The sequence below is a fragment of the Mesocricetus auratus genome, unplaced genomic scaffold (assembly GCF_017639785.1).
Source record: "Mesocricetus auratus isolate SY011 unplaced genomic scaffold, BCM_Maur_2.0 Super-Scaffold_100024, whole genome shotgun sequence".
NCBI classification, from domain to species: domain Eukaryota; kingdom Metazoa; phylum Chordata; class Mammalia; order Rodentia; family Cricetidae; genus Mesocricetus; species Mesocricetus auratus.
This window is the reverse complement of record NW_024429205.1, coordinates 25,369,066-25,396,888: the sequence shown is the minus strand read 5'-3', so window position 1 is coordinate 25,396,888 and position 27,823 is coordinate 25,369,066. Positions and strand designations below refer to the sequence as shown.

At 44.2% G+C, this 27,823-nt stretch overlaps 1 protein-coding gene across 2 annotated transcripts in view; it reads right to left on the bottom strand.

Moving 5' to 3' along the window:
• Positions 1-1,175: 1,175 nt before the first annotated feature.
• Positions 1,176-27,823, bottom strand: part of Rasgrp3 (RAS guanyl releasing protein 3) — a 47,081-nt gene continuing 20,433 nt past the window's right edge. The window contains exons 10-17 of one of the 2 annotated variants that reach the window (XM_040730978.1): positions 21,347-21,424; positions 18,849-18,965; positions 15,286-15,401; positions 12,721-12,868; positions 5,547-5,583; positions 5,172-5,297; positions 4,358-4,719; positions 1,176-3,057 (exon numbers count right to left, since the gene is read on the bottom strand). In XM_040730978.1, coding sequence (XP_040586912.1) covers positions 3,049-3,057; positions 4,358-4,719; positions 5,172-5,297; positions 5,547-5,583; positions 12,721-12,868; positions 15,286-15,401; positions 18,849-18,965; positions 21,347-21,424 — 993 coding nt within the window. In that variant the 3' untranslated portion in view covers positions 1,176-3,048. The remainder of the gene's footprint in view (positions 3,058-4,357; positions 4,720-5,171; positions 5,298-5,546; positions 5,584-12,720; positions 12,869-15,285; positions 15,402-18,848; positions 18,966-21,346; positions 21,425-27,823) is intronic. The other variant, XM_021229280.2, reaches the window with a different exon arrangement.

Genomic DNA, 27,823 nt, shown 5'->3' with positions numbered 1-27,823 from the left:
TTTGGGTTACAACTTACACCGCACTTACGCCCTTTTCCACCATCTATAGTCAAGGGATACAGGAATACAGGACGTGTCAGATAGGTGCCTCAGCTTCCTCGTGCAAAAAGATGTTTCATCACTTTCAGTGACTTCAGAGAGCCATTATTCAGTTAAAATTTGTGTCAAAACTTACTTTGACAAATGCAGTGTGACTCTGAGAACCTCACGAGCTTCCTGTCACCAGTTAATAGTTTGGTGCTCCTATCTCCCGGAGCCTGCCGCCATCATTTTCCATCAGCAAAGCTCTTAGACATTCCAAAGGCAAGCCGAAATAGCTCAGTTGGGAGAGCGTAGACTGAAGACATTCCAAAGGCTGTTACAGTGGAAGTCTGGGGACACTGGTGAGGAGGCCGACCTTCAACAAAAGCCATCAAACGCCAGGCGCAGCTGCCCTGCACTAGTGAAGAATCAGTGGAAGCAGCCAAAACCCTGACTACGGAATTCACTGTAAAGACTTTGGCTCTGCCCCTCCTTCAAAGGTAATTTAATAGTGGCAGGGTGCAGTGTGGTACTCCAGCCTGGGCTACCTAGAAAATCATAGGCTATTCTCCAGTACACAGCAAGACCCTATCTCCCTAGTTACCCATAGAAAACAAAAATGAGGCTGGAGAGATGACTCCAGTTAAGAGCACTAGAGGAACCAGTTTCAATTCCCAGTACCTACAAAGCAGCTAACAACTAGTTCCATGGGGATCTGGCGCCCTCCTCAGGCCTCTGCAGGCACTGCATGCATGTGGTTCACTTACGTACACGTTGGAGAAGGGGTGTTAAATTCAGTGTAAGTTGTATATATTCCAAAGGTTTTAGAAATACAGTTTGATAAGTTTTATCTTGGGCATCCATAAACATAGAACAAGAATTTTCTTAAAAAGAAAATCAAGGTGACAATCTACAAAAAAAAAATGGTCTGGAAGAAGCAAACTTGTTCTGTTTTGCTTTGTCATGGGCTTGTCTATTTTATATTATTGACTTGGGAGAATTGAAGTCATCATTAAAGTCACCATTGGTTGTAAGCCAATGGTGTAATGAAACAGCTTCATTATGGACTAAAATTCCCTTTCAGTGGGCTAATAACAGTTGTGTTTACATAATGCACAGGCATACACATGCTATATACACACGTACAATCCACATTATATTTCTTTTTGTGTTTATTTTTCATTGAAGGTACATTTTGTTTACTTATTATAGGAAGACTAGAAATATAAAATTCCTCCTGTATATGAAAACTCATAAATATCCAAGCCAAATGGCAAGTGAAATAACTCCTCTGAAAAGAAATATAAAAAGTCCAACACTCCTTAACAGGTTTCTTTCTGATTTTTTTTTCAGAAGGGTTTCCTGTACTGAAGTTACCATTTTCTGGTTTTAGTTCATTAACATGTATTTAGCTGTATTTATGACTAGTAACAGATAGTGTATATACATCAGTCCAACACCACTGCCCTCTGAAGCACTTGGCACTGTCAAGTGGGTTCGTATCTAGCTTAATCACAGCTCCTTCAATCAATGGCTTCAGTATTCCCAGTCTGACTCATTCCCCATTCTAGAACCTTCAGGGTACATTACATCAACTCTGCCCCTGGAACTGGGGTTGGAGAGATGGCTCAGTGATTAAGAACACTGCCTGCTCTTCCAGGGGGAACCCGGGTTCAGTTCCCAGCGCCCACATGGCAGATGAAGACACTGGAACAACTTAGCCTTCATGTCCTCATGCTCTCAGTTTCTAAGGATCAGAGCAGAACCAGGAAAGACTTTCTCAAACAAAAACACAATTGGTGTCCATGGGATGCATACATGTTAGCCCTCAAATGTGGACCAGGGTACTAAGTGAAAGATTTTTCTGACTGGTCATTTGATATCAGATGGCTTCCTCAATGACAGACTCCATAACCTCAATTTTCTTTTATTTTTATTACTAGTTTTGCTAAGTTTCCTAGACTGACCTCAGACTTAAGAGTCCTCCTACCTCGTCCCAAGTGCACAGTAGAGTTGTATAAGCCAGCTCAGCTTTGTCTCTTCTTCTGAGCACCACGAATCACTTTCATAAGATACACATCCAAAGGAAAGCTTTAAGCTATTAATATTTTAAAGGCATAAATGGAATATCAGTCCATAGTTGAGGGTTATGATGATTTTTCTTTCTGTGGATATGCTTCAATTGTGGGTGAGAATTTATTAGGAAGAAGTTAAGCTACTGTTTGCATCCAGAAGTTATCTAAAACAAGAATCTTAAGGTTTCTTTTGACTTTCCAAAATGGTTGCTCTCCTTTTCGCCTAGAAATTCAGTAGTTTTTGTTTGTTCTATTGTTGTTATTGTTGTTTTACTAAATTTTATCCCTTGGAACTTGATTTGATTTCTTAATTAACATTCTATTTTGGGAATCTTCAGAAAGATTAGGGAACACAATTAGGTGGCCAGGCACATACTTTTTTTTCCCACTGTAGGTAGTATGAATACGAGCAGAGCTTGAGGACTGTGGTTCCTCTTAGTGATGAGGATTGTAGAGACCTAGGTGATACACAGCGTGGCATTGCACCCCACAGCCACCGTGTGGTAGGACACTCGAAACATTCTTACAGCTAAGTATCCTCAGAGGCTCCCATCTAAAAGGCAACACAAAAGCTCAGACTCACCTCCTTATGAGACACCCCCCCACACACACACACCACAATTTATGAAAATATCCTTGTCCAGAAAGAACCAAGTTTTGAATCTGGAGAGTGGGTGTCGCCCACATGGGGCCCGAGCTCTCAGTCCCCTGCAGATAGATGACTCTAGGAGATAGATGTGAGAAGCCGCTGACTGCACAACAGTGTCCCTGGATTCTCAGCAGGGCAGAGTATGGGAAATAAATAGTTCAGAGTCGGCGTAAATCCTCCGTCCCGTAGTCCAGTCACGGAGACCCCACGATGACATGAAGCCGTGAGCATGCACAGACCGCTTCCAGGGTTTTCCTTCTCCCCAAAGCTGACGTGATTGCCTTCAGTTTCCCCAGCTTGACCTCAGCCATCCTGCAAGACAAACCAGAGCCTGTTGCCTAGTTGGCTCTCACTGAACAATAGCAGAGCGTACCTACAGTACTGTTTTCCAGATGACCGAGAGGGAGGACCTCCAATGACCAGTGCCTCAGTTTACCACCTAGGAAGGAATTAAAAGATCATAGAGCCAGCCAGATAGGTCCTGAGCCTGTAGTCCCTGCTACCTGAGACTCTGAGGAGAGTCCCTTGAGCCCAGGAGTTGGAGGCTAGCCCCAAGTAACATAGTGTGACACCAGAACACAAAAATTAAAAACAAAAACAAGACACGCTAGAGGAGGCCATCCAACAGCCATTTCTGATCTCAGTGCACATGTCCTAGCACACGTGTGCAGGTGCACATGTTCACATACACATACAAACAGGAGCATACGCAGATGCAAACAAACAAATTATAAAAAAACAGACTGTCCACACTTCACTTCCAAGTCTTACTCGAGGAATTCATGTACAACAAACAGGTGTTCCCGTAGGGTTCTGTGCTAAACAGTAGTCCTTCCTTCAAAATGCTTCTTGTTCAAATGTTTCCATCTCAGAAATCCATGCTATAACATACATAAGGGCACTAAGAGAATTTGGATGCTTACATATGCGTATGTCTGATTGCACATATATACACTGTATACTCACACAGCGTGGACTTGATTTCCCAGTAAGTGCATTACTGTAGAGACTAGGAGTATTTGATGTTCCCAAATCTGTTTTCTTAACACATACGGACTGTTGACTATTAAATTATCTCCATCTTGAATCAATTTATAATTTCAGCATATTTTAATGTCCCACGTGCATGCCAGTTTACTGCGGGTGACCTGAGTGTGATTTTTGGGTGACAGAATCCACTTTATAGAACCGTCACATCTTAGATTCCCATCCCTCTTTTTTTTTTTTTTTTCCTCTGGGATACTGTCAAGAGTTTACAAGTCTTCCCTGAGTGTGAGCCCTGACTCTGTCTTGGGAAATGAAGCTAACCTGTAGTGCACGGGTATTTGAATATACACAACAGTTACAGGTCCTGGATGTATCATTGCAATACAGACATGACCTCCTTATATTTCATAATTATATTCTAGTTTTCGGCATGCTGAAACAGATCCAAGGGGCAAGAAATCATCGTTCTGGTGTCATATAACTAGCCAGTAGCTCTAAGAGAGATACGTCTTGATTTCCAGCAGAGGTTTTGAAGTCATGAGGCTATTTTGCAGAGCTACCACGCCCACATCAGCACCCCCAGTCTCCACCTTTAGGATGTCAGCTGTGTTTTCCCAGCACTGACCTCACCGTCCTGTTTGGCTTCATCTTGCCCTTCATCCTGGTCAGGTTCGAATGCAGTGCCTCGGTCTACCACATCCATGCCGCCTTGTACCGCGGGCTTCTCGTTTTCCCACTTGGCAAAGCCTTTGTCCTTAGCTGCTTTGTCATGGAACTTGGATTTCATTTTGGGGAACGTGTGGGACCCCGAGTCTCCCCAGCCAGCCTCTGACCACACAGGTTCCGTCTGTGTAGCTTGACTAGTGGTGGCGCGCTGTAGCCTCACGGAGATTTTGCGAGAAGAGCCTGTAACCAGTGTGATGGCTCTGCTGTCCAGGTCCCGGTGTCCAGCAGTGACCCCGGGAAACTCAAACACCTCACCCTGCACTAGAGGGGAGAGGAGAGTGATGGTTATTGGACATCAGTCTGTTCAGTAGCAACTCATCATTGCTAGTACAGAAGCCAGGAATCTGATAGCAAGGCCCCAGAGGAACTGACTAGGATTAAACTAGCAGCAGCAGGTGAGCGTGTGAGCGAGCTCACTGGTAAATATGGGATCCCCGGCTGCTGGCTTCCTCCGCCGCCGATGTAATAAATCAGATCAGACCGAACGAATAAATCCAGTTTTAATCTAAGCAAAGCATTCCGGATGACCCCCAAGGGAAGAGGAGAAAACCGCGAGGGGAAACCACCAGGAGGGGGCATCCTGGGTGGAGCCGCAGAAGGCGAGGCTTTCTCAGGGGCGGGGTCTGGGATGGGAGGAGCGGGGATGGGTGGAGCTTCCCGATAGACAGGTGGAGAGAAGCCCGTGGCAGTGAAAAACACGACAAGAGTGTTACCTGGGGGCAGGGCTGGGCTTCCAGGAAGTGACCCTGGATTGCTGCCCAGAGAGGGTGCCCGGGCAAGTCTCCTGCAGGCCAGAACCAGGAGGTCTTTGCACTGTTTGTGACAGTTGGCTCCACAGTCTGAAAGACGCCAAAGGTGCCACGGATGAGTGTGACGCCGTGAGTGTGTGACCCAGCTTCTAGAGTGACACAGGAGCTGCTAGCACTCCCTCCCCTACTCCCGTCTGAATTCCAGGAATGACTCTGGGAAGTTCGGAGCCTTCTTCCAGCACCCATTAACCCTTCAGCTTCCATTGTCCCAAGAGATCTAAGTGCTCCATTGGGCCAAGAGCATCCTTCCCCAAACGTCAGCGACTTAATGGGTATTACCTTTGCATCTGTAGCCTTGTTTGATTATGCCCCAGAGCTGAAACAGAAGACAAAGGGATGTCAGGGTGTGGGGAGAGAAGCCTGGAAAGAAAACAGAGCCAGAGAGGCAGAAGCCCTGGGAAGTTCGATGACCTGCAGCTCACAAACAGGATGTAGCTGCTCTGGACACCTTTCCTGTCAGAGAGGAGCCTTCCCCCCTTCCCTGCAAGCTGTGGTGACAGCTTCCCTTTTCTTCCTTGGAGCCAAATGGTAGTGGGCATGGGAAATTAAAGTTAGTAAGTTGGCATGTTATTCAGACTCTCAATCCAAGTGTATAAGAAAACTGACTAGTGGGTCTTCCTGCCGGTCTTCTTAATACTCACGACTGCTTGTGGCGCCCTCTACAGGAAAGGAAGCCGTCTAAGCGTGCACTTACTAATTCGCATTTTGCCAGGTAGAGAAGGGGCAAATGATCTTATTATGCACCGTGTCCGCAGCAGGGCCGAGAGAAAAGTCAAAAAGGCTCCGACTCTGCCAATCAAGGACACGGTGACTTCCCCGAAGTTGACTAGTAGGAAGTGATTGCTAACTTAAAATTAGAGGCAGGCCTTATGAAAGACTCAGCTGCTGCACAAGACCCCAGCACACTAGAATAAAATCAGAATACAGTCACCCATACTAATGCTCCACACCGCAGTGCTGAAACCAAGGATTTATTGGACCTTCCCAGGAACCTGGAGAAACAACAGCCAAATTCCCCCTAAGTGACCAGTTTTAATTTGTTACCTACAGCTAAATTCTTAAACAAGAAGGTAAAGGGAACTCATGCTATCCTATCAGTTCTTTTTCTTGTTTTGTTCAGACAGGCTCTCACTATGTAGCCCAGGCTGGTCTTGAACTCCCAATCCTCCTTCCTCGGCCTCATAAGCATTAAGATTACCAGCATGTGCCTTCACGCCTGGCTTATTTTTCTATTGTCCACTCCCCCTCTGCCTTCCATGCAGAGGGAGGGGCCAATTCGCTTTGTTTCAGCTTCTCCCTGTCTGTAAAATCGATTTCTGCCGCTCACTCCACTCATTGGAAAACTTGCTCTGCTTTGTGGAATGCGGTGCCTGGTTTTAGCATCTAAAAGAGCACTACCAAGAGTCTTTAGCTGGAATTGTGACATGACAAATGCCTCAAGTTCAACGAGAAGTCTTTTTGCAAGCTGCTCAGTCTTGGCTGTGGTGTAGCGTCCTGGCAGACATGAAGATATTCTAAAGAGTCCCGTATCCCTTCCCCTTTTTCCCTCAAGCTATTGAATGAAGCAGTGGCCCCCAAGGAACTGGGGCTTCCAGCAATCTCATGCCCAGAGAAGGAAAGGTTGAAGTTCCAGGCCAGCAAGAGGAAGGGCTTGACTCCCCCCCACACCCCAAGAGCATTTCCACAGTTCTCTGACAGCTTCTCAGACCACATGACAGGGGAGGCTGGAGCTCTGACAATGATGGGGTCAGAACTGGGCCAAGCCACGCTTCAACAAGGACAGTTTGGTCGTGTGTAATTCTTGCTCTGTGTTAAGCCTCACCCTGAAGTGTCAGAGCTCAGAGGACAGACTTGATGGCATCTTGCTGTTCCTCTTTCTTTGTTCCTCTTCTCAATGTGGCCACATTGAATCACCTATTATTTGTCTAAGTGGCCTCTTGAGGTCAGGTAGCTAAACCTAGCTTGGTGACACTCCTGGATCCGAGGTTCTGACCCTAAAAACTCCAGGAACAGTGGGGGCTTTGCCCTCCTCTTAGTTCTTAACATTGCGAGGAAGGTGCCCTTACCCTGTCATTCCTCCTACCTTCTCATAACATTTGCCCAGGGGCAGCAGGGAGACCAGCACATTCAGTATTAGGATCAGTTCAGTGATCAGCTTCAACTGGAAAAACTCCTAACCTCGTTATGGGTGAGGCTAGGTGCTTGTTGCTTGATTAATAAAATGATGCCAAGAAGAGCTGGGCCAGTGGCATCCTGAGACTAGCTGGAACACTGTTCACAATGCATGATGCCAGACAAGCCCCTTGAGTGTGGATGGACATCTGGGCCTGATAGGAAAAGTAGTTGCCAATGCAGAGTGACATAAGGGTGTGGGGGTGGCAGCCCCTTTCTGTCCCTCAGACAAGGAAACTCCACCAGGGGACCCCAGAGAGTCCTTTGATCCTTCACAGTGCCAAGGTCCTTGAGAACACACTAAGATGCAAATGCATTCTAGCAGGGCTGCAGTTTGCCTCTGGATAGGGAAGATCTCTTTACCACAGACTGGTGGGTCAGTTCGGAGTAGAGTGCCACAGGAGACTGGATGGGGCAGAAAGGGGAACTCAGTGCTCAGGTTAGTTACATCTTCTCAAGAGCCCAGAGAGCTTTAAAAGCCATCTAGCTGGGGGCTGGAGAGATGGCTGCCAGGTTAAGAGCACTGTCTGCTTTTCCAAAGGACCTGGTTTCAATCCCAAGCACCCACATGGCAGCTCACAACTGTTGGGGGCTCAGTCCTGGACAACCTGACAGCATCGTACAGACATACATGCAGGCAAACCATCAATGCCCATAAAAGTAAATAAAAAATCATCTAGCTGGCTCCTGTCATAGGAGAGGTGGAGATAACGATCCAGGAAATAGATTCCTTGCAAGTCCCAACCTGGAAATCTTGAAAAGGGTTGACATTCTTACCCTTGCTTCTGGGCCATTTCTGTGTGAACAAAGCCACGAGGGTAGGACCAGAAGGAGATCTAAGAGGGGCAATCTTTTTTTTTTCTTAATGAAATTCACAGGTGAATGAATGGAACTAGAAAAAAAGTCATCCTGAGTGAGGTAACCAAATGATAGTTATGGATGGATTTGGGGTGGTGGAAAGTCAAGTGGAAATGAGAGGGGGCAGAAGGCAGGGAACACATATGGAGAGAGTCACGTAAAAATCAGAGCCATTTGAGGACGAGCATGGAAGCCTAACATAGTAGAAGCCTCCTAAAATATATACATATGTGAAATTGATCTTAATAAAATCTCCAAATAATGGGAGAGACAGTCCCAACTGGACATGTCGTCACCAAATAAAACTCCCTGTACCAGGAATGAGTTACATCTATTGAGTTGTTGGCCAAAGGGGCCCCATGGGAGCCCCCAAACAACCCAGACTGTTGCTAAGACTATAGGTTGCTCCCTACAAACTAATGGCAAGGCCCAGGTGCTGAAGACAGCACCTGCATAACACATTGAACACAGAGAAGTCAGGTGCCTACATAGAACCTTCACCCCTACGTGCTGGTGTCTTTGTTACCTGTCTCTGCATACTACTAAAGGAGAATTGTAAACACCAACCCAGCTCCAAACCCCTTGATCTACAATTGGAGCCCTGCCTGCAAGATATTCTAGTGTAATGGTGGCACGGAGCTTGCGGGAGTGACCAGCCAGCTCCTGATTTGACTTACAGCCCACTCCACAGGATGGAACCCAACTTGGGTGACTAAGAACCTGAAACTAGACAGGCCAGAGACCTGGGGGAAAACCAAACACTGTGCTATTGAGGGAACATAACAATAAAATGAGTCCTAAGGACATTCTCCTGTACTCATAGATCCGGGCCCTGCTCAGCCGTCGTCAGAGAAGCATCCTCCTGCAGCAGACGGCAGCAAACATAGAGACCTGCAGCCAGTCACTATGCAGAGAGTGAGAGGCCTTGGGACACTCAGCCCTCAATGGTAGGTCTCCATCAAATCCCTCCCCTCCAGGCGTAGGGAGCCCTGCGGAGAGGGGGCAGAAAGAGTACAAGAGCCAGAGAGGATGGGGGACACCAAGAAAACAAGGCCCTCTACGCCAACAGGATCAGAACCCACAGGAACTCACACAGGGCCTGCACAGGTCTTTGGGATCTATATTATGGCTTCCAGTTTAGTCTTTTTTAGGGGATTCCTGAGAGTTCAAACAAGTGGGTCTCTTCATCTGTATCTGTTTCTTGTGCCTTTTCTTGGACTCTTTTTCTTCTGTTTACTTGTTTTGTCCTATCCCAATGTGTTATTTATGTTTATCTTACATTATTATTATCCCGTAGAATCCTGTTTTTTTCTAATGAGAGACATAAAGAGGTGGATCTGGATGGGAGGCTACATAGGGAGGAGACGGGAGGAGTAGAGGGAGGGGAAACAATAATCAATTTATTATGTGAGAAAAAAATCCATCTTCAATAAAAAGAGGAAAGAAGGAGAAGAGGAGGAGAAGAGGAGGAGGAGGAGGAGGAGGAGGAGGAGGAGGAGGGGAATCCTTTCCTGCTTGGTGGTGTTTGTGTCTAATCCCAGCATTCAGAAGACTAAGGAAGGAGGGTCTCGAGTTCAAGGCCATCCTGTACTATTGAGTGAGACCCCACACCACCCCTAAAGATAGGGCACCCTAATGTGGAGATGCACAACACTATTGGCATTATTGCAGAGCTGCTGAAAGGATACATAATCAAGCAAGAGTCCTTTGGGGGCACGGTTTGCTGAACTCACTGAGAAGCCAGAAGGAAACCCTGCCAGGAAAAGGCACTGGGTCAGTGTGCCAGCCAACGACAGTCAAAGGCAGCCTCGCTTAGGTGAGGCTTGGGAGCATTTCCCAGGCTCCTTTGATCTAAGAACACGGGCTTGTACAATACTCGAAATTCTCTATAGTATAAAGAACACTGGACTGAGAGTTAGGAGAGCTGGCTGGGGTTCGTGCCCCAGCTGCCGATGTCTTGTGTGACCTTGGGGAACTAACTCTCTTCAGTTTCTTCTTCTATAAAATACGGGGATTACCAACACGCTTTCAGTTCTGGTGCCCTGATTCTCACCTACATGCACTGCCTCCCTTATCCTTAAAGTAGAATTTATTTCAAAAGCAGATGGCGCAGGCGCTGGAAAATGAATGGTTCCTGACATTCTCATAATTCCTTTCAAGGATGTATTTCCAGAGCTGTATTATAAATCCCTTGAAGATCAATGGACCCTTGGATATTATGTGAACAAAGATCAAGTCAAGCTATACTAATGAAATTAAATATATTTTGAAAAATAAAAAGGACTATAAAAATTAAGAGTTTATTTCAGGTAACCTCTAAGAGTGCCAAGAGAATACTTTCAAAAAAATTTATGCCATTTCCTGTTTTTCTCATGCCCTTGGTACTTTCCGACTGGTAACACACCTGGTATTATTTATCTCCCCAACAACTTGACAGGTAAGTAGTGTATTGACTATCTTTTTTGTTTGTTTGTTTTTTGGATTTTTAGGAGAGGGTTTTGGAGCCTGTCCTGGACTTGCTCTGTAGACCAGACTGTCCTTGAACTCACAGAGATTCACTGACCTCTGCCTCCTGAGTGCTGGGATTAAAGGCACATGCCACCACCACCCAGCATACTGACTATTTTTCACAAATAGGAAAACAGACATATTGGTAGTCATTAATTACATAGAGTTAGAGGGGGCAAAACTGAGGTTCAAATCCGAGGTTCCAGACTCCGGGTCCAGAGTTTTGTACTTCATACGGGGTACAGCAGAACCTAGCATCAGCAACTGTACCCAGATGAATCGGCAGAAGACGTGGATCCCAAATGGACCACCTTCCTTCTTCTATGAAACAGCCATCCCACATAGGAAGGAAGGAGGCAGCGACAGCAAGTGCTCTGAGACCATGTAAGGACCTCACACTAATCATCTTGATTTTCAGTTGTGCCTCGGCGAGTCCACGCAGTCTGACCTTTTCATTCGAAGGCTCAAACTTTGCAGGGCAGTGGTACTCGTGGTCTTACTCCGCTTGCATTTTCATGCTTATCTACTTCCCCAAGTCCCCATGAGAACAGAGAAGCAGGAGACACACAAAAAAGGAAATGCATTTGTACAACCAATGGAGATGCTAACAGAAAAGGTATTTCTCTGTCCCTGGGATTCGTGAGGTAAGCTGGCTAGGGTGGTCTGTGGGCTGCCATCAGTACCGGGAACTGTCTGGAAAGTAGAGGCTGACTCTTACATACCCATTCTCAGAAAGATGTGTGTCCTTGGTCTCACAGAGCCAGTCCTTCAAGCATGGGATGGGAAAAGTGATAGACAGACAGCCCAGATGCAGTCAACAATGGGATGTGACTGCTCAATAAACCAACAGTTAAGCTCTGGTGGTTATCATACCTAGGTGCTCGGCCACCCTCACCTCTAATTTTTCACTTTCTTTTACTTGAGTACCAATTGGAAGGTAATCAGAGTCCAAGAATCTGGCAAGAGAGGGCCGAACGCTGGCCCCACTACCCGGTGTCAGGGTAGATATACAACACTGGTTCTCACCCTTCCTAATGTTCTGACCTTTAATACAGTTCCTTATGCTGTAGTGACCCCCAACCATAAAATTATTTTTGTTACTATTTCATAACTGTACTTTTGCTAATGCTGTGAATCATATTGTAGATATCTGATATGCAGGATGTCTGATATTCAATCCCTGTGAAAAGGTCATTCGACCCCCCAAGGGGGTCATGACCCACAGGTTGAGAACTACTGGTATACAGTCTTCCTGTGCCGCAGTGGTAAAGGCAGAGCGCAGGGCTCACACTCAGAGCACCCCGTGTTTGGGGTCCATGCTCTTTTGAGGACTTGGCTTAGCCATCCTACACCTCTCCATCTTCATAGGCCAAATGTGGAAAAAATGCCTGCCTAAAACGCACGCTGTGGGGATTCCTTACATCACCACCAGGGACTCTGTTACTGTCAAGCATTAAATAAATGTTATTTATTGTCATGACTGCCTTATCCCCAGTGGGTTTTTTCCCTCTTTGAGTTGGGAAGTATTGAGCCATGCCATGATGGATGTAGTGACTAATATGTTAAATGAGTACTAGAAGCAACTGGCTAAGATAAATGCTCCTCTTTATAACAACCATTAGCAAGAGTGGTGATGAATGCCAGAGCTCTCTAGACTTACACTTCCCCTGGCAGATGTTAGTAGCAGAAGCTCTCTCTCAAGCTAACGGGGCTCAGCAACCTTCCCTGTCTTGATTTGGGGTACTCCCAGAGCATAGCTAAACTCACAAATCTCAGTTTTGCTTTTATCTTTAATTTCAGGGGATCAAGACACATTTTATTTCTGACGCAAAGAAGAAAATGGATTCCATTGAGTAAATAGTTTCCCTACCTTTCCAAGGCGCTGCAAAAATAAAAACTGAAAAATCTCACTTACAAAGCCCGCACAGTGTTCACAGAAGGTCGGCTTGAGATAGTTCATCTCCTGAAAATTATGGATAAATCCTGGTCCCATTTTGCAGTGCAGCTGGGATTTAGCTCTCAGGAAATAAGCCATCATTTCGTCCTTGCTAATTAAGCCATCCCTGTTAGGAAAGTCAAAGAAGGGAGGAGTCTCTGAATACTGCATCACTAAGAGTTTGCCACACTCTGGTACTCACCTTCCAAACCCCTGTGACCCAAAGCAAATGAGAAATGTTCACTTTTCTTAAACATCCAAGAGGAGGATGAGTCTCAAAAGACACATCAAGTATTCAAAGCCTTCTCCAATAAGTAGATGCTGTGTGTGTGTGTGTGTGTGTGTGTGTGTGTGTGTGTGTGTGTGTGTGCAGGGCATGTGTATGTGGTTATATGGGTGTACACATAGCCTGTGTACTCTGGTTCAGAAAGTTACCTTTTTTTTTTTTTGGTTTTACGAGACAGGGTTTCTCTGTTTTGGAGGCTGTTGGTCCAGCTTGGCCTCGAACTCACAGAGATCTGCCTGCCTCTGCCTCCCGAGTGCTGGGATTAAAGGCGTGCGCCACCAACACCCGGCCAGAAAGTTATCTTACTGAATAGAAGCTTCCAGAAGGACAACAATAAGGTAAAAATTGCTGCTGTTCTTCTCAACTTTATTCAGCCTAACTCACTGCAGGCTGCTCCCCCACTGACCTTTGCCCCCCAGACCCACTGCTCATCTAGAGTAAATCCTCCAGATCTCCTCTACACAAACAACTCCTCTTCTACGTCCCCCTCCACCTACATAGTCTCTGCTTATCACGCACCTCGCTTGTCTATCAGTAAGGACCAAACACACTGCTCAGTCTTCTCACCCATTTCTCGGGTTTACAGAAATGCCCAACAACTTCCCTTCTCCTCCAATCTCCTTCCATGCTCCTGCTGCCTTCCGCCGCACTGGTCTTTCTCTCTCACCAACTCCCAACGTTGCTGTGAAAGACATCACTCACCATCGTTCTACTCCATCCAGTCAAGCTCCTCCCACTGCCAGCCTTCTGAAAATGTCACCGAGGACAGTCCTCAGTGGTCTGCTCTCATTCTTTAAAATCGCTGACGTCGTGGCAGTGTGTGACACAGGGACACACTTACTTGTTGACACTCTACAGAGACTCATTCCCCAAGCCCTGATCTCATTCCCCTAAATCTCTCACTGGAAAAGAATACTGCATGGAGCTCTGTCTGGCAATCAGCTAGCATCGTGGGGCTGAAAACTCAACTTGCACCTCCAGCCCCGACTGTTCTCACACATTTCATGCTACATCTTCAATAACTCGCTAGGCATCTCTCCCTCTACATCCCCCTCACAATCAACATGGGCATGCCAAAGTTCCCTGTCTTCCTTTCCCACTCGAATGACCACGAGTTATCCTGTAGCCATCAATGATGCCATAATTGCACCCCAGACTTAATATCTTTTTAAATCTCATATGCAAATTAACTTGAATCATACTTAGAATTTATAAAATTAAGTCTCCTATTATCTTTCCCATCCTACAATATCTTCAGACATATGAGACATGCATCAATCACAGACACAAAAGTCTAATTTGAAGTACATTCATTGAGAAAGACATATACACACATACATATATGTGTGTATCTATCTATCTATCTATCTATCTATAAAGACACACACATATGTGTATATAGATATAGATAGATAGATAGAATCAAAGAATCATGCAAACCCCAGGGATGTATGATTACTTACTATACCATAAGGGCAATAGGACAGCTAGAGCTCAACCACCAGGCAGCAACCTGGCTCATATCCTTACATGGCTCAACAGAGAAAGGAGGAGCTTGCTGCCTAGCATATATCCCATCTTACATCATATAGATCTGATAAATAGTTGCTCCTGGCACAGGAGCTTCCAGCTTCCAACAGATGTAGTATAAAATACTCAAAGATCAAGGAGCTGAAGAAACTCTCTACCATATCTTCTCTCATATGCTAGGAATTCCAGGAGCCAAGAGATGTATGCAGAACCACAAAAGAGAGGAAGCTTACTCTGTGAATTACTAGAAAGAGGGATGTTGGCCAGTCATTAGAATTCTGGACTTAAGGGTAGGGGAAATTCTACACAGGAGCTCCTCACCCTGAGCTTTACCCTATTTTAGTAACTTTTACTTTGAAATGTGGCCTCCCTGATTAAGTTGTCCAGGCTGGTGTTGAATTCTTTCTCTGCAGCCCAAGCAGGTCTCCAGCCTGCCGAGTAGCCTGGACTACAGGCATCTGCAATCAGGTTTGTCCCTCCTACTTGTCTTGATGGAGGTTTCAGAGTTGGTAGTGAAGCCGTGGAAGAAACTGACAACTGGTCCCTTTGCAAATGCGCCCTTGTATTTAACAGAGATGGGCTCTGCCCTGTGACAGCACCCAACTGGCCGTGTTTAGAACAATAGGGCATGGCTCCTCGGGATGCAGGCTGCAGGTTTGCCTGCCCCACCCTCTAGGTTATCTTCTGCTTTAAGCTAGAGCCATTGGAAATGACCAAATGGGACTTACTGATCTTTGTCCAGCACACAGAAGGAGTCCAGGAAGGGGAAATTGGCAGCTATGCTCTCAAAGTCCTCTTGGGAGATGTATCCATCGTGGTCATGGTCGTAGTTCCGAAACACAGACTGCATAGGATAGACAAGTATTTATCACAAGCATGTATAAGTCAGGCACTAAACTTGAAATAATAAGTGGATTATCCATTCAATCAAAGAGCCTAGAATCTGGTGGGAGAGATGTAAACTCAAAGTTCATTTAGCACTATAAAACCATAAGAGGTTTGTGGAGGGCTTGGAGGTTGGAATATAGATAAAGAAAGATTACCCAGAGAAAGAAATGTCTACACTGATTCCTAGAGATGAGTAGGAATTAGGTTGGTGAGTTTCTTGGTTATAATACCATAAAAATAGAAAATGAAACTTTAGAAATTTAAAAAACCTCAAAAATTGAAAATACGTGTTGAATGTTATCCCTATCAAAATCCCAGTAGGAATTTTAAATTTGTATTTAGAGGGAAGAAATATTTACAAATGAACAAATCAATTCTACAGTTCAAATAAAAGTCAATATACAGGTTAAAAATGGTTCAGGATTGTAGGAGAAGAACACGAGCACTCCCCAACACAAATCAAGCATTCCAAGGGTCTACGTGACAGCAGAAGGTGTGACAGCTTGTACACAGAATCCCCACACTCACGCAATGTCCAAAAGCTTTTATCTGGACCCACCTCATCCTGCAGCTGCCCCTGCTCAGAAGAGAATCTCAGTCCCCCTCTCCCCCCACCCATCTCCATCAATCCAATCCTGCTTCCTTGGTGACAGGTTGGCCCAGCTTGGATTACAATGCTTACCATTAGCTTAATCAAATAAGGGGCAATTAATTTCATTTATGAATTTTTACTGAAGTTTCTTTTACAGAATTCTTATACTTTATAAAAAGTATGGCTATTTAGTTGGGTGTTGGTGGCGCACGCCTTTAATCCCAGAACTTGGGAGTCAGAGGCTAGCGGGTCTCTGTGATTTTGAGGCCAGTCTGGTCTACAGAGTGAGTTCTAGGACGAGCTCCAAAGCTACACAGAGAAACCTTGTCTCGAAAAAACAACAACAACAAAAAGTATGGATATTCAATGGCAAATATTAGGTACTTCAAAGTAGTCAACTTTAAGCTGTCTTGCTAATGAATAAGTATTGAGATGATGAAAATGTGGTGCCCATATAATAGAAAATTTTTATTCAGCTGTTAAAAAAGAAATTTCAAATTTTACAAAAAAATGGGTGGACCTGGAAAATATGATATTAAGTGAGGTGACCTAGATCCAAGAAAAAAAAAAACACAATTCCCTCTCAAACATGCAGATCTTAGGTTTAAGTGTTTCTATGTGTGTTTATAGGTCTGTGTAGGTGTGGGTCTAAGCTGTGAAAATAGAAGGAAAATCATGAGAGGGAAGTAGGAGGCGTTGGGAGAACAACAGGACATAGGAGACAAAAAAGCAGTAAAGTGGTTACTGGGGTTGGGGGCACAAACAGAGACGGGCTGGGGGTAGTGGTGGAGGAAGCCAGAGAACAAAAAAAACAAAAACAAAAACAAAAAACGTGCGTGACAGTGCCATAATGAAATCTAATAGGTTACGTGCTAATTTTAAAAGATGCAAGAAAATGAGGGAGAAAGGGATGTCAAGAAGGAAAGAAAGAGGGAGGGAGGGAGGGAGGGAAAGAGGGAGGGAGGGAGAAAGGGAGGAATGAGGAAGAAAGGAGGAAGGAAGGAAGGAAGGAAGGAAGGAAGGAAGGAAGGAAGGAAGAAGGAAGACCTCGTTTCTTGTAATCAGAGCATCCTAATGTTCCCGATGTGCACTGCTTCCTTGGGTCCCTTTGGCCCCCCCAAACTCTTTGCCAGGTACTGCATAGTCTTCTCAGGCACGTCCCTCAGAAAAAGTCCCTTCCACACCACCCTTGTGGTTGTCATTGGCTTGCTTGGGTTTTCGGTTTCTTCGCATCCTTGCTCAAGATGCATGTTATTGTTAAATTGTGTGCATGCCTGTGCGTCTGTGTTCATGCACTTGCACTCAGGTGCCCACGAAAGCCACAGCGGTGTTGCATCCCCTAGCTGGAGTTGCAGTTGGTTGTTAGCCGACCAATGTGGGGGCGAGGAATCAAAGCCACGCCCTGAAGAGGGAGGAGCAGGGAGTCCTTTTAACCACCAAGTAATCTTTCCAGCGCTCAGCTTACTTGTTCTTGAGATAGGGTCCTGCTGTGTAGTCTGGTTGCCTTTCACTCTCCTGCCTCAGCCTCTCCTATGCATCAGCACTGTGCCTCTTAACCATTTCTTTCTGCCGCATGCACAACATAAAACGTCTCTTAGCAATTGCCAAATCCCTGGGTTTTCCACCACGAAGAATATCCTTTTGTTCCTCTGAACATCCCCTTCCAGGAGAGAGCACTCTCCATCTCATAGATAGTCCGTCTCAGAGATTCAACCTTACTGTAACAGATGATATGCCAGTCCAAGAAAGCAGGGCCTTAATCAGTTCCCAATGACAGAGACATTGCCATTTCTTCCTCCACATTAGTGCTTCTACTCGTCTGTGCTCTCTCTCTCTCTCTCTCTCTCTCTCTGTCTCTCTCTCTGTCTCTGTCTCTCTGTCTCTCTGTGTCTCTGTCTCTGTCTCTGTCTCTGTCTCTCTCTCTCTCTGTCTCTCTCTCTCTCTGTCTCTCTCTCTCTCTCTCTCTCTCTCTCTCTCTCTCTCTCTCTCTCTCTGTCTCTCATTCTTTGAGGCAGGGTCTCACTGTATTCCAGGCTGTCCTCAAACTCACCATCCTTCTGCCCCAGCCTTCCAAGTGCTGGGATGACATGGATGCACCATTGCACTCAAATCTGTTTTGCTTTCTACAGGGAGAACCCTGAAAGAGCCTTGACTTAGGTTGAGTGATTTTTTTTCTGACCTCAGTGGCATTGTGTGATTGTGTCTTAAAAGCCTTATCTTATACAGCAGGTGAAATAATCCAGGTTACAGGCTAGCTCCCTGCTCTGAAGTAACAAACTCATCTGGAGTGCATTTTCCATGGGAAATTCCAATCCCTAAAGTCCATCAAGCTGGCAGCAGTGACAGAGGAGGCTAATACTCAGGGAGGGAGCTAAAGGGACCCAATAATACTTGGGTAAATAAGAAGACACAGACAAGAGACAGAGCCTGGTGGTGGTGGTGCACGCCTTTAATCCCAGCACTCGGGAGGCAGAGGCAGAGGGATCTCTGTGAGTTCTGAATTCAAGTCTAGCCTGGGCTACAGATGAAGTTCCAGGACAGCCAAAGCTACATAGAGAAACCCTGTCTGGAAAAACTAAACAGACAGACAGACAAGACAAGGGACAGAGAGGTCCTTTGTGATAAAGTCTCCTCTGTGGCCAATGCAGGAAGCATTAGTGCCAGCTGAGGAACTTCTTCCTCAATCAAGCTCAAGGGTTCCTACTTGCCCAAGAGCTAATTTCATGATCATGTGATTTCTGGACACTCATAGAACATTCAGGAAAGAGAAGGAGGCTTTCTAGAACTCTCTGCTTACTTCCCTTCACTTACCTCAACCAACTTCCTTATGTGTTTGTTGATGACTGTAGGGTCTGGCTTTGGTATCACTCCTGAAGCCCACTCCAGGGGCACCACAGGCTTGTTGGGTGTTGTAGGGGAGGTAGGCTGCTAAAAGAACACACAAGCATTCTTCAACATTAACTGGACCTCGATCCAGCAAGAGAGAAAACCTGACAGCAGCAAAAACTCAAGTGTATATAGTATGCATGCTTTTATTTATTTGAAACAGTGTCTCACTATGTCAACCCAGTAGAATGGGGACAGCATAGACTGGGCTGGTCCGGAATTTGTATAGATCCTCTTGCCTCTGCCTCCCGAGGACACCATACCCAGCTTCACAAGCTTATAAACCAACATCTTTTGTTGATAGAATCTAACCAGTAACTCAAAGTATGCTCTGCCTTAGTTTGGACTTTTTGAGATGAAGCCCCTTGATATGTAGCCCTGGAACTTATCATTCCATTGCCTTAGCCTCTACGTGTGAGTCTTCAAAGTGTGCACTAGCACACATGACTAAAGATATGTTTTGATAATGCACTTTGTTTAATAGTAGCCTCCATGCCATTCTTTTAAATGAGTATCTAAAAACTGTACTTCTGAACCACCCAAACGGCCCACCCAGGTTTTCTAACTACAGATTACCACCAGATGATTCCTAAAGGTTCACATACATGTGTATGTATGTATACACACACATACGCACATATGGATTACAGTTATCAAGCCATCCACAGTGGCACATACCTATAATTCCAGCACTTGGGAGACTGAGGTAGAAGATCAGGAGTTTGAGGCCAGCCCAGGTTTTATAGCAAGATCCTGTCTCAAAAGACAAAAGCAATCTAATTTTATGTTTTTTCAAGTAGTTAGTATTTGTGATAAATTTGCATTGAATGCGTACAACAGCTAGTAACTCGCATACAGCAAGTTCTGGTCCTTTCACCCACACTGTGTTTGAGGTGCTGACTGCTTCCAGCTGTTGTGTGAGTGCCCAGGTCTCTCTGTCCTCTCCACAGGCTTTTCCATTAGTTTTTTTCCCTTCTGTCTTTCAAGACACTTTCTCTTAGTCACGTGGGGAATGTGGTGGCAATAATGCATTAACTCAAGCACGACACACAACCCACCTGGGAGCCCAGCTAAGGCTGCTGTATGGTTTATTTACTGCTCTCTGTAGGACCCTCATACAGTGACAGTGTTTTTACTGGTATACACAGACAAACCTGTTCTAGGAGGCTCTTTATTTGCTATGAACTGGGAATCAATTTTTTTTTTACAAGAGAATCTGAGGAGGAACCATAACTCATTTAAATCCCAAACAATGTTGATGTGGGTGCTATTGGCAGGTAACTAGCAAGATCAACAACTTCATACCATTTAGATAGAGTCATGCACACACGCACACGTTTGCATCCCTTCACACACCATGGCTCTACGTGTATGAACGTGTGTGCAGGCATGTGTGCAAGTGTGTGTTGCATGTGTATGTGGACTCTAGAGTTCAACCTTAGGTGTCTTCTTCAATCATTCTTAGTCACATAATTTTTGAGGCAGATTAAATTTCTTAAACTACTTTTACAGGCATGAGGGTGTTCTTGTGTTTCCATTTATTTTATTTTATGAGTGTTTGGACTTCCATGTATGAATGTGCCCCATGTATGGAGGCCAAGAGAGGGCATTAAAACCCAAAGAGCTGGAGTTACAGATGGTTGTAAACCACCATGTGGGTGCTGGGTACCAAACATGGTCTTCTGCAATAGCAGCAAGTGTTCTTAACCACTAAGCCATCTCTCCAACCCATATATGTATATATATGTATATATATATATCATACATATATATATATATATATATATATATATATATATATATATATATTTACAGAGCATGGAAGGGTGTAAGGGATCTGGTCAAAAACCCTACCTAACACAAGACCTTTTTAAAAATTTAAATTAGAAACAAGCTTTCCTCACATGTCAATCCCAGCTCCCTCTCCCTCCCTTCCTCCCCCACCCTCCACCAACTCCCCAAGCCCCCACTGAATCCCCACTCTAACCCCAGGGAGGGTGAGGCCCTCCATGGGTGAATCTCCAGAGTCTGTCGTATCATCCGGGGCAGGGTATAGACCTTCCCTCATGTGTCCAGGCTGAGAGAGTATCCCTTGATGCTAACACAGGATCTTAAATACTAGGATGACTGACAGTTTTTTTTTCTTTTAGCCCTTTGTATAAGTGAGTTCTTAGAGAGGGGATACAAAAGGTAAAAGGTCAATAATAAAACAGCAAACAGATAATATTCTTCCTCTCCTTTAGATTTGATGTGAAGAAATACTGATGAAACCTTTGGGAATAAGTTGGCCCACTGGTCAAATGGGAACACTACAGATTTTCAAAGTTCTTCAGTCTTAAGAACACAAAACACCAGCGAAATGGCCAGTGACGATAAATGACAAACAGTGGTGTTTATAGCCCTGAAAGAAAAATAGTACCCACCGATTTGGAATTTCTAGGCTCCAGCACCAATGACAGTTTGTAAATATCATCTTCAGTGTGGTAGAGATCCAGAGAGAGCTGTGACAAAATCAAATGACATGGGTGATTATGCTGGACTACACTGCTTTATGTACATTAACAATATATTTTCAAACTGAAGGCCATGAGTCTCTTGCCCAATAACCCAGATGAATGCAAAAGAGTTAAAAGATGTAGAGCCATGCAGAGGTGAGAAATAAAAATTTAAAACGAGAACGTTAATTCTGGCATGGTCATCAGTATCAAGAAAACACAATTAACTCCATTTCTCTTCAGTGTCGGTTGGACAGGTCTTACATGTTCAGTCCTGAGGCAGAGATGAGGGAGTCTAGATCTTTATAGGCTGGACAGATGCATAGCACACGACTTGATTAAAAAAACATGGAAATAAAGAATAAATTAGCCCAGATCCTATTGCTTTTAGAGCATTGCACAGCGTCTTGATGAAACCAAATGTGGCTCTTTGCCCTTTAGAGTCTGGCAGTTAATTTGAACAAACAGAATTCGAACAAACAACAAAATTGAGTTCCCATCAATGTATGCTAAGGATGAAGTGAGATGACCCAATCCAGATGCATCAGGAATTATTCTGAGAAAGAGAAGAGCAAGTGTGAAGATCAAAGGGGCTACTGTTCAAGCCTGAGTTTGCCATCAGAGAACTCAAAGACTGGGCCAAGTTATTTGTCATCCGCACAGGACTGTCTTGGGAAGTGTATTTGGCATTATTATTATTGACATACGTGTGCTCATTCTATTATTATTATGCCCAGGGAACCCTGGAGACTGAAATGGTCAGGAAAGATTCAGGAGGTAACTATGAACTAGAGAGGGTTAGAGGAAGAAAAGGCCAGCACAGGCAAGGACACCAGCTTCCATCAAGGTTGGAAAGTGAGAGTGTATATAATGTGTAGTAAACACTTTAACATTCATGCTCCCACTCACCTAGAGGGAGTCATGAGGTCTACAGTAACCAGACAATTTTCACCCATGCTCCTCAATGCCAGGCGAATGAATCACACCACTTCATCAACAATGGTAAGAGTCAGGGCTACTGGCCTTTAGGCATGACAAATGTCCTCTAAGGCTTTTTGTTTATTTTGTCTAAGAATAAATCTTCATCATTTATGAGAATGGAGCAAAGAAAAACAGAAAGTAAAAGAGGCGAACTGTGGTTTTCTAGGATTACTTTGTTCAAATGCCTTTAAAAACAAAGTTGACACCATAAAATCCCAAAGCATTCATTCATTTGGCAAATATTTTGTCAATCACATAATATGTACCAAGGATCAGTCACATCAATGTCCTAACAGCCACTCTCTGCATCATTTAAATTGAAGACTTTGTTACCTGAAATTCTTTCCTAAGAAGAATAAATTTGACCTTGCTATAAAATGGTCCCAAAATTTGACAGTCCCGCTTACTAATGATGAGCACTGTATTTACCATTCTCTAAACAGTAGTCACACCTATTCATACGTGTTAGAGACAAATGCCTCTAGGAAGCAGCTGATAATTCAAAAGAATGAAGTAGGATGCACAAAAGGGATATTTGGTGTGCACACTGGTACCTGTGATCTTTAATATTATTCATTCTTATCTAGCCTCACCAAAGAGAGAAATCTCTGGGCAAAGTTGTGGGCAATTATCTTGGTTAGCTTAATTGGATGGAAAGACCTACCCTAAATTTGGGTGGTACCATTCCCTAAGCTGGGTCCTGAGCTATATAAAGACCAGACAAAGCTAGACACATACCAATGTGTCATTCTTTGCATCCTGACTGAAGACACACTGGGATTGGCTACTTTAAGCTTGTGCCACCGTGGGTTTCTTGATATATTAGACTGGCTCCTTGAACTGTGAGACAAAATAAATGTTTTCTCTTTTAAGTTGCTATTCTCATATTGAAGATGGAGGTCTCACTACGTAACCCTGGCTGACCTGGAACTCTCACTATAGAGTAGGGTGACCTCAATTCTGAATTTGCCTCTTTCTGCTTCCTGAATACTGGGGTTAAAGGCTTAGTCAGATATTTTGGTGCAGTGACAAGGTAATAGCTGATACAGTACCACAATGACTTATTTGGGGGAAAAAAGAATCCTTGTGGATGCTGTTAGGTTTTCAATCTTTTCTTTTTACTGAGCAGTTTGGTATGGTAAATGGAACAGAACACCATCTCTCTGCTAAGGAAGCAATAGGAAGGCGCGTAGTCTCTTAAAAGTTGGAAGCAGCTATTTGATGTGGTATAGTCCTTTTGTACAATGAATATTTGTCACCATGATTGGTTCGATAAAGAAGCTGACTGGCCAATAGCTGAGCAGGATAAAGTCAAGTAGGAGATCCAAACTGAGAGTGATGAGAACAAGAAGGATGGAGTCAAAGGAGACACCAGGAGACACGGGGGAAACAGGAAAGGTAGAAAATGAGGCAGCAAGCCATGAACAACCACATGACGGAGGGTAGATTCAAAGAATATGGGTTAATTCAAAGTATGAGAGATAGCTAGTAACAAGTCTGAGCTATTGTCTGAGCACTTATAAGTAATCTTAAATCTCCATGTTGGTTATTTGGGAGCAGGTGGTTGGGACAAGAAACTTATGCCAACAGCTGTTATTTAGGTGTAATAATAAATATTTGTCTGTCTGACATTTGATACCAAGTTGCCATCTCTGGTTTGTGAGAAGTCAGCAATCTGGAGTTTAATATGAATTAGGACCTAAGGATTTTCCCTGTCTGCTTCCCATATTTAAATAATGTGACCAGCTTTTGTGTAACTTATTTTGTCCCTGGTGGTTTGGGCACTATTTTAATCCATGGTCAGTTGCCTTATCCTCCAATCCTGTCAGCACGGGTGGATCTAGAGTTAGACTTCATGCTCCTATTTGCTTATTATAAAACAAAACACACTTGATCACCAAACTGTTTATACTCATCAGTTTAGCAATCACCTCTTCCTTTCTTTTTATTCTCCTCTTCCTTCTCTCTTTTTTCATTTCTTGTCTTTTTTTTAAAACGAGACTGTAAAAACATAGGGGCTTTCCAGCTATTTGCATGTGCTCAAAATGGTAAAAGCAACCGATGGAGCTAAAAATACCATGAAAAGAATTTGTCTGTTTCACAAATCATGAGGCAGAGGCATCAGCTTTGAGAACTCCTTACTGCATGACTTGGGACCTCAAGGGGGGATGCTGTCTCCAGATCTACCCTGGAAGGGAGAACCACCTGCATCCCAAGTGTCTACAGCTACCTTCCCCTGCTCTTCACCCACCCGTGCTGGTCAAGGGACAAAGGACGCCAAAGTGAAAGGGACATGGTCTTCGCCACATAGATTTTATTCTTTTAATTAGTGAAAAGGGCTGGGGAAAAATACTGTTTAAGTTTTTAGTGACACAAAATAAACTATATAGCTGGGTGGTGACGGTGTTGCAGAGGCGGGCGGGTCTCTGTGAGTTGGAGGCCAGCCTGGTCTACAAGAGCCAGTTCCAGGACAGCCTCCAGAGCCACGGAGAAACTCTGTCTCGGAAAAACCCAAATAAATAAATAAATAAACAAACAAACAAACTATATATGAGTGACACGTGCACAGTAGAGAGATGTCCATCCAAGGTCAACCATGCACTATTAATTTACATCTTAAAAGCCCCCTCTAGGGCCCTTATGCTAAAAGCTTGCTCCACGGCACAACTGTGATGGAGAGGGACATTAAGAGGTGAATGAAGCTCAGTGGAAGTTCTTCAAATCACGAGCGTACAGCTCCAAGTGAACTGCGGGGCCTCAGCCATGCCCTGCTCTCTTTCCGCTTCCCAGCTGTAAGTGGTCTCATTTGGCTGTCGGCTGCCCCCACTGAGGTGCAGCCTTGTCACAGAACCAAGGCTGTGGCGGAACAAGCTTTTCTTTCCATGAATTGATTTATGCTGGGCATTTGTTATCGTGATAAAAAGCTGACTAATACATCACCCCAGGGAAAAAGTCCCTCACCCTTGAATCCAGAAGTTAGCCACTTTTAGGCTTTTTGGGTGTTAACCAACCTCAGTTCCTTCATTTTTGAGAAAGGAAGGAACACAGGAGGTGTGACATTTTTCTCTTTTCCCCAGGATTCATTACAGGGCCCCTGTGAGAATATACCATGGAGATCCATGGTGAGTGTCATTTGAGTCAGTGGCCATGGAAAATTCCAGCAAAGGTAGACAGCACAGAATAGGTGTTTAATAACTGTTTATTAACTCAAGCTCTCACTTTCTGTCTTTCGGTGTCTGAAGCACATGTTGGTCACTAAAGAACACAGTTCTTTGGGCACTTCTTAAAAGCTTTGCTCATGGACTTGCTCTCCTGCCTCAGACAGCTACAGACGTGTGGTTCTAATCCAAACATGTATGGACTTCATAAAGTGGCCACTAGACTCTAGTGAACACATAAGTTTCCTCAGGACTCTTGTTGTCTGGGGACATTAGGTCCCCAGAGGTCAGAAAAAAATGTGTCCCATTTTACCTGATTGTGGGGAGAGAAGAAAGATACTGGATCTAAGTGGAAACTGGCTTAGATGTCATGACTCCTCTTCAGGCCTGTGTTGTCTTGGGAAGTCAATGGGCCCTGTGCCAATACCACAGATGTTTCTTTTTTTTATGCCTTTCCATTCTGTGTTTCTAGATTCACAGAAATTTTGACCTCATAGATGAGCACAGAACATTATGAAAAAGGCAAAGTCAGAACTGATTAGCACAGGGGCAGGGCTAGGGTCGAGACATCATCCAGCATCTTTGCCATCACCGTGAGTTATGAGACCCTGCCCTTAAACATGGTTCTAAGTAGCTTCTACATTTTCCCTCAATGCTCCTAGAAGAGTGGGCAAACGCTGCATCATGCCTTTCTTCTGGTTTCCCTAACAAAAAGATTGTTTCTTAGCTTTTATTTTTTAAATTCAGGTTTCCCATTTGTACCATTGAGCTTTCATTAATGAAATATTCAGAGTTTTCCTAAATACTTCTTTTTGATAATGTTGCTTGGTGCATTTAGCTTTTGTTTTGTATAGAACCAAGGTCTTGTGCATCCTAGGCAAGTACTCTACCATGGAGAGACTTTTCCCCTGGTTGGTGTATTTAAAACTCAAACTTAATTTCCTTACATTTTCATTGTCTGTTAGGTGTTACTGTTCAAATGTAGACACCTGCCTTATGAAGTTATAGTCAAGGTTAAGAATGCAGTTTAGACACAGACACTTGAAACTGAGGGCCCACAGTGGCACTTCTCTTCAGACATCACCTGTCTGTCCTGTGGTTTGTTGCCTGGTTGTGGCTACAACTCTGGGCACTGATTCATGGAAACATATTTACATGACAAATGATTAATCAGTGCAGGTGCTTGAATTAATGTGAGAAGGTTCCTCACTGGAGAACGTCTTTTTGTTTACTGTTTATCACACACACCCAAGAGATCAGTGTGTTGAACACTTCAACTTCATATTGAGTACAGTTAACATTATCATTCTGCTTAGGAATGTGTCCTTTAATAACAATTACTTACTCTAGGAGCAGTGTCTATAAAGTCTGGTAACCAGGCTCCTACTCCAATGCAGCCATCCTAGGGGATTTAGGCCATTGGAGCTTTAGAGGAGTTATTGCTTTCATTTTCCATGGACATAAAAACAAAACACCAATCTACCTTGGCAGCCAAGTTTCAGATGCTAGGCTGTTGTGAAGCCAAATAAGGAAGTTGTGCCTTCCCTTGTTTAAGCAAGGGTAAGAGATTTTGTTTGTGTTTCTTCCTTCTCAAAAAGAAGACCCAATGGAAGATGTCTCCATCTACACACAGGCTGTGTCTAAAAAGCTCTGGGCCTGGAGTCCATCCGAACAATCTGCCACAAAGGGCCAACATAAATAAACAATAATTAGATTATCTGACACTCACTTCTCCTAAATACAGCACTCACTTTGTCTTCTGAGTTCTCAGTCATGCCAGTACTGTGAAAGCTGCTGGGCATGTAGAAAAACAAAACAAAAAAGAATGTGAACAGAGATAATTAATCTAATGCAGAGCAATGCCTTCTACAGTTAAATAAAAATATGTAAAGTACAAGGATGAAACACAAAAGACTCCTTACTTCATTGGGAGAGAACAAAGACTACTCTAGGAAGGCAAAGTCTTTAAAAGCAGCACACAATGTCCCGCAGCTATAATCCTAGCACTTCAGGGACTGAGGCCAGGGGGAACCACAAGTTCAAAACTAGCCTGAGCTAAATTGCAAGACCCAGGTCTAAACAAGCAAGCAAGCAAGCAAACAAACAAACAACAACAAAGAACCTTGAAAACCAAACAAAAACAAAAAAGCAAGAAGGGGCCTGTAAGATAACTCAGTGGGTAAAGTTACTCCTCGAACAAACTTGGAAGAGAAAGCAAGCTACGCAAAGCTGTCTGTCCTCCAACCTCCACGTGTGTGCTGAGGTG